Source organism: Saccoglossus kowalevskii, chromosome 10, assembly GCF_978046115.1.
Source record: "Saccoglossus kowalevskii chromosome 10, keSacKowa6.1, whole genome shotgun sequence".
Taxonomy (NCBI): domain Eukaryota; kingdom Metazoa; phylum Hemichordata; class Enteropneusta; family Harrimaniidae; genus Saccoglossus; species Saccoglossus kowalevskii.
The window spans coordinates 10581869-10592099 of record NC_140650.1 but is presented as its reverse complement, the minus strand read 5'-3'; the positions used below and the strand labels follow the sequence as shown (position 1 = coordinate 10592099).

At 33.9% G+C, this 10231-nt stretch overlaps 1 protein-coding gene across 1 annotated transcript in view; it reads left to right on the top strand.

Annotated features, from left to right (window-relative positions):
- Positions 1-916: 916 nt before the first annotated feature.
- The window catches only part of LOC100372331 (metal transporter CNNM2-like), a 29264-nt gene continuing 19949 nt past the window's right edge, over positions 917-10231 (top strand). Inside the window, exons 1-3 of the mRNA XM_002737162.4 lie at positions 917-2249; positions 6066-6209; positions 7168-7302. Of these exons, the coding sequence (XP_002737208.4) occupies positions 917-2249; positions 6066-6209; positions 7168-7302 (1612 nt within the window). The remainder of the gene's footprint in view (positions 2250-6065; positions 6210-7167; positions 7303-10231) is intronic.

Here is a 10231-nt window from a genome sequence, read left to right as displayed (position 1 = left end):
TCGGCAGAGTAGACCGTTATTGTATAAATTAGTCAAATCAGGAATGCGAGACGAATTACTCAAGACACTTTAATCAATGTACAAAAATATATCGGCATATGGTCTTCGATGTGTCTCTTTATTTTCATATCTCCCTTTCCTTTACTTTTCAGCGTTTTATTCGTTATAATCTACACAGGAAAACACCTTATTACTCATCCTTATTCTGGGCTTTATGTAGTATTAGTATTAGTAAATCTGTTTAAACAACGTTCCGAGTGGCACACAAACTGAGGCTCAAGCAAGATTATTGCTGAGCATTTTAAACAAGTATTGTAACATGGAAAATTACGTGTACAATTTAACATATTGAATACTATTGTATGTTCGATACACAGTTTAGATTTGAGCAAATTATTTGAATACTGAAACATATAGATGGCAAAAACACACACAGAGACTAGCGCACGTGCAAAGTGTGTTCTCTCATACTAGTAGTTGAAAATGGATTTCACTTTTTGTTATGTTTCCCACTTTATGCAGGACTATTAAAGGAAACTAATACAATAAATTTCTATTTTCATTGTTGTTATTAATATTATTGTTACAGTATCTTATCTTTTAGAGAACAGCCTGTAAATTCAAAAATTTTGAACTGCCACTGAAGGGTACGTACAGATTTGTCTTGTGTAACAATTATTCACCTGCGAGAAGGAGATCGGGGGTATTATGCGATTTATTCCATTCCACGTGGTTAGCTCTCCACCAATCAGTTTGGTGTACAAGAGAGATAATACGATTGTTTAATTTATTTCCTATTTCGTGTACATCGGTGAGGGCGCAATTACTAATGGTTATTGGCGTGGCATTCAACGACCTACTTTGACCTCATTACAGAATGAAATCGTGACGTCACATGAGATATAGTCTACCAAAGATGGCGGATGCGAGAACATGTCTTATTCAGCTCATGGTATTTGTACTGGCAATATGCAGTGTTTATGCAGTCAACGAATCACTAAGTCGGTCAGAAGTATATGCTCTACGTGCCGAAGAAGGGATTGTCTCGAAGGAAGGCGGCATGCTAGTTTTGATTGCAGGAGAACATTATGTGCTTCGAATCATCGGCAGCGGTTTGAGTACTGGTACATTGTTGACATTTACGACACAGGATAACGCTACGAAAGGTGACAATTGTGATGACTTCGATCATACGGAGACATTTCAGTTGTCCGCTGATGATACAAGTGAAAAAACTGCATTGGTATATGAAGTAGTGTTACCTTTGCCGTTAAATAAAAATATATTCGCCATTTGTCTCAAAGACGCCGGCGATGGTAGTGTGTGGGTACACCAAGGCATGGAGCCTTGGAACTCTGTGAAGTCGACCAATCCACCGGAACCTTTCCTACCTATTTGGGCTCACCTGCTACTGCTCGTTCTCTTACTGTGTATGTCTGGTCTGTTCAGTGGTCTTAATTTAGGTCTCATGGCATTAGACCCAACGGAACTTAAAATTGTTGTTAATTGTGGCACTCCGAAAGAAAAACGATACGCCAAAGCCATATCACCCATACGAAAACATGGCAATTATTTACTATGTTCCCTTCTGCTAGGCAATGTCTTGGTGAACAGTTCTATTGCTATTTTATTAGATGACTTGTCATCTGGTATATGGGCTCTACTTGGTTCAACCATTGGTATTGTAATCTTTGGTGAAATTGTCCCCCAGTCCATTTGTTCACGTCATGGTCTGGCTGTAGGTGCCAGGACGGTGTTTCTAACAAAATTATTCATGATTTTAACTTTTCCACTATCCTTTCCAATAAGCAAACTTCTTGACTGTATTTTGGGTCAAGAAATAGGAACAGTGTATAACAAAGAACGCTTGTTAGAGTTATTGAGAGTGACAGCACAGTATGCTGATTTCGAAAAAGGCGAAGTGGATATAATATCTGGGGCACTGGAATTGAAATCTAAATGTGTGTCTGAAGTGATGACATCCATCGATGATTGCTACATGATAGACTACAGTGCGGTGCTGGATTTTAACACCATGTCTGACATAATGAGCAAAGGATTCACCCGAATACCCGTTTATATGGGAGAGCGTTCCAATATCGTAGCATTGTTGTTTGTCAAAGATTTGGCTTTTGTGGATCCTGATGACTGTACTCCTCTGAAAACTGTGTGTAAATTCTATAACCATCCTATTAATTTTGTCTTTGGAGATACTACCTTAGATGTCATGTTAGAAGAATTCAAAAAAGGTATCTATTTCATTTGATTAGATTATATTGTTTTTTTCTCTGATGATCCTGTAAATTGTAAAGACAATTTTAATAAATGTAACAGCTCTATCGGGTTTTTTAGGGCTACAGTTTGGAGTATTTTTTTAGGGCTTTGACAAAAAATTCTCTTCCATTAGTTTGACTGTTTCTGACCACTTAATATTTTTTTTATTCTTACATTTGGATGTTCAAAAAAACATCATTATTAATTAAAAAAAGATTGAATTTGTGTATGCTAATTAAACTCATTTATGACGATAAAGTTTCACGAAAGTTTCCTGTCAAAAAAATGATAGTAACCAATCTTAAAAATTATTCTGACTGTAAGTGGTTTACAACATCCTCTACAATTTTAATTTCACAAGAAAGACATTAAAGTTTTGCGAATTTCACGCGTCAGTGAAACCCATGACATTAGTGGCAGTGAATATTCATTAGGTCGTAAAGAAAGTAATAGTGACTTTCATGGAATTTCTTTCCTCACAAAAGCCATTAAATTATCAAATAGTGAAAATGTACAGCTGTGAAAATTAACAAGTTTACCGTTTCTGTGCTCTTCCCAGAAAATATTCTAGTGTTGCAAATAATTTACAATACAATATTCCATTCATTGTTATGATAATTATATTGTGGGTGGCTACTCAATAATATTCTTGGGAAAGTTCTGAAAGCTTGGTTTACAAATACTGCTACTTGTACATGTGTATTTTATGAGCAGTGGACTTAAAATCTATAATTTTTACATATTTGTTATATTATTTATTTATAACATGTGTGGTATTATTTATTTATACTATGTGAGGTATTATTTATTTATACCATGTGTGGTTTTATCTATTTATACCATGTGTGGTTTTATCTATTTATACCATGTGTGGTATTATTTATTTATACCACGTGTGGTATTATTTATTTATACTATGTGAGGTATTATTTATTTATACTATGTGAGGTATTATTTATTTATACCATGTGTGGTGTTATTTATTTATACCATGTGTGGTTTTATCTATTTATACCATGTGCGGTATTATTTATTTATACATGTACCATGTGTGGTATTATTTATTTATACTATGTGCTGTATTATTTATACCATGTGTGGTATTATTTATTTATACTATATACGGTATTTATACCATGTGTGGTATTATTTATTTATACTATGTGCAGTATTATTTATTTATACCATGTGTGGTATTATTTATTTATACTATGTGCAGTATTATTTATACCATGTGTGGTGTTATTTATTTATACTATGTGCGGTATTATTTATTTATACCATGTGTGGTATTATTTATTTATACCATGTGTGGTATTATTTATTTATACTACATGTATGTGCAGTATTATTTATTTATACCAAGTGTGGTATTTTTTTATTTATAATATGTGTGTACTTCTGCCATATGATATGTGTGGAATTATTTTATTTTTGCATCTTAATGCACATGTGCAATTCTGAAGCAGTACTCAGAAAATCCACGGACCTTTACTTAAAGGTTGAAATCTATGCATATTAATGATAAAATTTGCATAAATGCTCAGATTTATCTGATTAGATTCATCACACAAAACTGTCGGATTAATCTGATGGTAAAATACAAACACAAATGTACATGCAAATTTAATAGGATGAAATTAAACATGTCTGAAAAAAATCTGTTCAGACATCCGATTTTGTGGTTTACACATGCGATTTATCTGAACAGATTAACAGGCGGTGGTTGTCGTGCAGCGTGTGTTCGAATTTTTTATAAATAGACATGATTTTACACGCGTTGTGTACATCGCTACATGTCCCAAGTCGAAGGGGTACACAAGACTATAAGTCACAGATCGATGAATAAATTAGACAACTTTCTGCTGTCTCAAAACATCTTGTCACATGTGCTTAGTGGTAGTGAATACTTTGATAAATTGCAGTCTGCAAAGCACAGATGTACAATAATATTTTTTTTAGAGCTGCATGTACATAAGGCTTGATCTTTAAGTTCAAGATTGATAAAATTACTTTGGCATCATGGGAATACTATATCAAAGGGCACCAAGGTCAACTCATCCGTTTAGCCTTCAATGCCATCTGCTTATGTACAATAAACACAGAATGACAGGCTTCTTGTTTTAAGGCTAAATTCTTAGTTAATTTTAAAATTTTCCTATTTTTTACCTCATACCATCAAAACATAAAAGTTTGTTTCTGTGATTCCTGAGTATATTTAATCAATTTTGCTAAAATTTTAATTTTAAAAATGTGATGTATAGTTAGTTTTTGTTTCTAAGTATAACTATTGTATAATTTTCAGCTGTTTTTTTTTCAAAAAACATTCACTGATTAGGTTTTGCTGAATACCTACTGTATCTATTGAACATTAAATTTGCATACTAGTAATTACCTAATTATAGGCTTTTCCATTGATTACCTGGAAATCACTAAATAGTCTTTAACGCTTTGTGCGTGACAAAAAAAAAAACAACAACAAAAAAACACTGTCTGACACCGAGACTGTCTGACTTTAACCATGATTCTTTCTTGTCTCCTGATGTTTATATCTAAATTAGCTGTTATGTTGAATGTTTAACCGGTGAACACTCCTCAGAAGAAGGAGAAGGTGTGATTTTTTTCAGGTCACCAATTATTTTTCAACTGCAAATTTATATTATTATTGATTGTGCTATTGATACTAGATTCAACATGTATTTGGGAAAGGATGACGAACTACCGAACATTACGTAAAGCCTTCATCGGTATGGCTGTTTGATTTAGTGAATATTGACATAAAACCTCCATTTGAGAAGCACATATTGATGAAACAACCATTGTTGTATGTACACAACAGCATTTTATTGAAGCCCTACGGCTTGAGCAAGCAAAAATGGACGTGTAGACACGTTTGGCGCAAGTCAAGTTTGGCTCTAATAAACCCTTGGGTTGAGCTCTGATAGGATTGGGTCCCGACATCAAAGCCTAACGAACGGGCCAAGATTGTATAATGATCAAGTCCCACCAATGACTACTACGCGTTTGTTGTCACTCTGTTCGGACGACTGTAGATGAATGAATGGGAGCACCCATGATTTCAAAAATTAGAGATATTCAACGACGATGTTGGGCAATAGTCATTCGCTGCATCCTTTTTTGTCTTTTCTTGAGCATTTCCTGTTTCTCAAAGAGAGTATATTCTGTGAGTCTCAGCTCTCGTTCAGCTCCAACCATGTAAACGCATTGGAGATAATTCCCTGCTAATCGATAGGATAGCAGTAGAATTCTGTTGTGTAAACGTGATATATAGTTGACTGGCAGTACAATTACAAATTAAATTACAAGTAAAGAATATTACCTGGGTAACACTGCCAAGTTTCTTCATTCTGTGCCCCCCTCCAATGTATAATAACAAATATTGTTGGGGAACGGGAATGGCAACTAAATACACATGGGGAAGGAAACTAGAAAGTCTAGTATATGTATGTACATGTGATGATAAACAAAGTTTTGAATAAATCTAATTTGTTTACACTTAAAAAAGATACAAATAAATATTTGGGATAAACAGTATATCGTAATAAGTGGCCTTATAATTTCAGATTTATTATTTAAACTTTTGTAGTACGGTAATTTTCGTGTCTTTTTGCTAAAGGCTCAGAATAAACAGCAATTACTACTAACTTTTGTTGAGTCACTCATGAAATATTCCATGATTTGTTGCTATAATTATAATTCTGTGAACATGTTATCATGTTCCTATGGATTGCTGTGAATTCTGATTATTTTTACTATTTCTTCTTACTTAGGTCAGTGTCACATGGCCTTTGTGAATCGTGTAAATAGTGAAGGTGATGGAGATCCTTTCTACGAAGTACTCGGTATTGTTACATTGGAAGATGTTATAGAAGAAATCATCAAATCGGAAATTGTAGATGAAACTGATATCTACTGTAAGTATCAACTCTGGCTATTTTTTAACTCGTATCCATGGTAATGCCAGGTTTCTTAATCCCTAACGTCTAGTATCCATGGTAACACCGTCTGGATTTTAACCAAGTCCAAATAACAAAAAAGTTAAAAATTGGCTTTTCCATTTGTTTTTCACAATGTTGGCATTACATCAGAAATACTGAAATTACTATGGACAATATTTATTATTTATTTTTGGATTTGCATTATTGTAAAATAGGGGTGTGTGATGAGAATCTTTAATTTTAAATTATTCTACCAATAATTGTAAACCATGTCACAAGATATTTAAAACACTTATGATGTTCACCCCCACTGCACTCTCTACACTAATATTAATTAATTATACAAACCTTATTGCAATTTTGTTAATTAATTCCAAGTGTCTATTAATAGAGCTTGTCTGCAAATTCACCAGCCCTGTCAATTTTTTTTTATATTTAATACACCGTATTTGCTCTATTACAAGTGCATCTGTCTACATGGCACATACAACAACAGTTTTCTTTTTTGTGTGCTGGATCATTAAAATATGACTTATTTTGACTATAGGCATACATGTACCTCTCTCTGCCATCATTTACATAAGCAGATGTTCTATAGTAGATGCAGTATTTGTTGTTTAATAGAATCGCAAAAAAACCTAAAATGACATTTATTGCATGATAAACCTTTAAAATCATGTCTACTTGCATACTAATGATATAATTTGCATAAATGTGTAACCTCTTTGAAGGCTAGTTTACATGGTCAGATTTATCTGATTAGATTTATCGGACAAAATTACGTCAGATTTACCGTACTACAATTTGTACCACTAATAGATCAAATTTAGGATTTGAATGTGAATTTCATTGATCAGCGAAATCAGTAATGTTTTGTTCTTCAGTTTTGTAACGTAGTTGTCAAATAATGACATATTTATTTATTCTTTCAAAGTGGACAATAAGAGTAAAAAGCGTATCGCCAAGAGTGCAGTCCATGACTTCTCCATATTCCAACCACCGGTGGAGCAAAACAAGCCGAAAATATCACCACAACTGACCCTTGCTGTGTTTCAGTTCTTGTCTTCAGGTAGGATATTTTTTTCTGTAGGATTTAACATTCTCGGTATAACTTTTCACCATCTTCCTCGGTAACTACATTTAACTCAAACATGTTTACTCACTTTGCAGCTGCCCTTGGTGTATGGTTCATGTTGCACTCCTGTCTGTCTTTATGCAGGGCTGAAAATTTACTGAGACCACTGAGGCAATTGCCAAGATGTCCCATCTGAATGCCTTTCAGTATTTTTGTCCAAGGCATTTTTAAATATTTTGAATTTGGGGGCCTGCCAAATAGCCAAGTTTAATGCCTGTGTAAGTGTATTAACCTGTCTATGTTCATATTTGGTGCCGTTTAAAATTCAGTGCTTCTGTCAACAATTTGTAAAAGAAAACATACATAATAATTTCAGCATTTATTTTGTGTAATTTTGATAGCAATTTTTGTCTGGGTATTACCATCTAGTAAAAATTAGTAAAAACTCACTGAGATGTAGCTGGAACAACACAGGTGATATATTGGGGGGGGGGGGTTCTGATAGTCACCCACTTCCTACTTGCCCACCATCTTCGCTATGTAATTGCGAGAGAGACCATCTCGTCATTTGCAACCAACAGATTTTTTTTAACACCATATTTCATAAAATACCCATCAGTACATTCATTTTCAATCAATTACTTTACTTTCCATCAAAACTCAAGATTCACTGCAGAAATGGAATGAAACCAAATACTGTAGGAGGATTCATTTTCACTGGTATTAAATTTCACTATTTGGTTATTTGATCATATTTACTGGGTTTTCAATTCACAGATTTCCCGGTGAAGTCCTGTTGTAACCATGTCATATAGATTTATTTTTATTTACTGAATCTCACTTTATTGATGAAAATAGCAGCATTAAAACCTAGTGAATTATTAATGAGGTTACAGTACTTTTATCGGATCCAGGCTAAATCCCCACTTGTTAGGGATTGACCATTAATAATCTAGGGGTGGCTGGGTGAAGGTTGAATTACTATTATAAAAAAATATGTGCACATGCAAAAATAATCACAGGTAGCATCAAGGTATAGATGCAGGTTCGTGGGCACTCACTTGCTTTTTGACTCCCATGTGCGAAGCACAAAATGGGAGTCTTTGCAGTTAGTGTGTCTGTATGTGTGTATGTGTGTATGTATGTGTGTATGTGTGTGTGTATGTGTGTCCGACTGTTCCACTGCTATCTCAAGAACCATACATCGGTTTTTGATGAAACTTGGTGCATAGATGCTCTGGGCCAATGCGCAGATTTGATTAGGTTTTGGTAAAAATCCATGCTCGTTAATTACCTAATTTGCATGATAATTAGCTAATTTTTAGCTGTTCTATGACTGTTCCACTGATATCTAAAGAACCACTCATTGGATTTTGATGAAACTTGGTACATAGATGCTCTGAACATATGCGCAGATTTGATTAATTTTTGGTAAAAATCTGTGCATATTAATTACCTAATTTGCATGATAATTAGCTATTTTTTAGTGGTTCCATGACTGTTCCACTGATATCTAAACAACCACTCATTGGATTTTGATGAAACTTGGTACATAGATGCTCTGAACTAATGCTAGGTTTTGATTAGTTTTTGGTAATAATCCGTGGATACTAATTACCTAATTTGCATAATGATTAGTCAATTTTCGGTTTTTCCACTGATATCTCAAGTACTAATCATCACATTTCAATGAAACTTGGTACATAGATGTCATACGACACTGCACAGACCTGATAGTTTTTATGGTAATATCAGTACATATTAATTACCTAATTTGCATAATTAATTAATTTTCAGCATTTGATATAAGTAGTTAGCATTACATTTCAATGAAACTTGGTACTTACATACTCAAGGACTATGCAGAGATTGATTGTTTTCGATAAATATTTGTGCATATTAATCACCTAATTTGCATAATTAGTTAATTTTCAGCTTTTCCACGGGTATCTCAAGTACTAATCATCGCATTTCAATGAAACTTGGTACATAGATCCTTTAGGACTATGCAGAGACCTGATTAGTTTTAGGGTAAATAATTGTGCATATTAATTACCTAATTTGCATAATTAATTTTCAGCTTTTCTACTGATATCTAAAGTACTAATCATCATATTTCAATGAATCTAGAATTATGCAGACCCAATTAGTTTCCGGTAAATATTTGTGCATATTAATCACCTAATTTGCATAATTAACCAACTTTCACACTGATATCTCAGGTACTATACATCACATATCAATGAATGTACATGGATGCTGTAGGACAATAGACAGACCTGAATAATTGTGGGTTAAAATCTGTACATATTAATTACCTAATTTGCATAATTAACCAATTTTAATCTTTCACACTGATATCTAAAGTACCGTAAAAACTCCAAAATTTCGACCGGTTTTAAATAATTTGTGTTAGAAATGTGACGTGTTTTTAGAGTCAAAATTAAGGTGCATTTTCGGACGGTCGAATTTTTCAGAATAGAAATCAGCAAAAAAAAATGGGGATGATAGACAGTGTGCTTCATTAGTTTTTAAAAAATGCAATGTCCGTCAATTGACGTAAACTTCCTCATGTTTCACGGTAAAAGCAAAGGTCGTGGCCGAGTTGTAACTCAAAATCTAAACAAAGTCATCAATCAGTGAGTATTATGACAAGCAAAACAAAACATCAAGACGCGGAGAAGAGGTCAGCACAAAACTAATAGGTCAAAAGACAAAGCTGTCTCGCACTACCTAGGAAAACTTGCGAATGTTCGAAGTACAGGTACCCATTGGACAAAAGATACATGGAAGTTTAGTAAACTATCTCCCCGACCCAGTGCAATGTATCCGGTTAGAATCAAAGCTCACGTGTCCCTTATTTGAGCACCGTACCGGTGATTTGAGGGACCAAATTCTGCCGTAAATTCGCCCTTGGATTAAA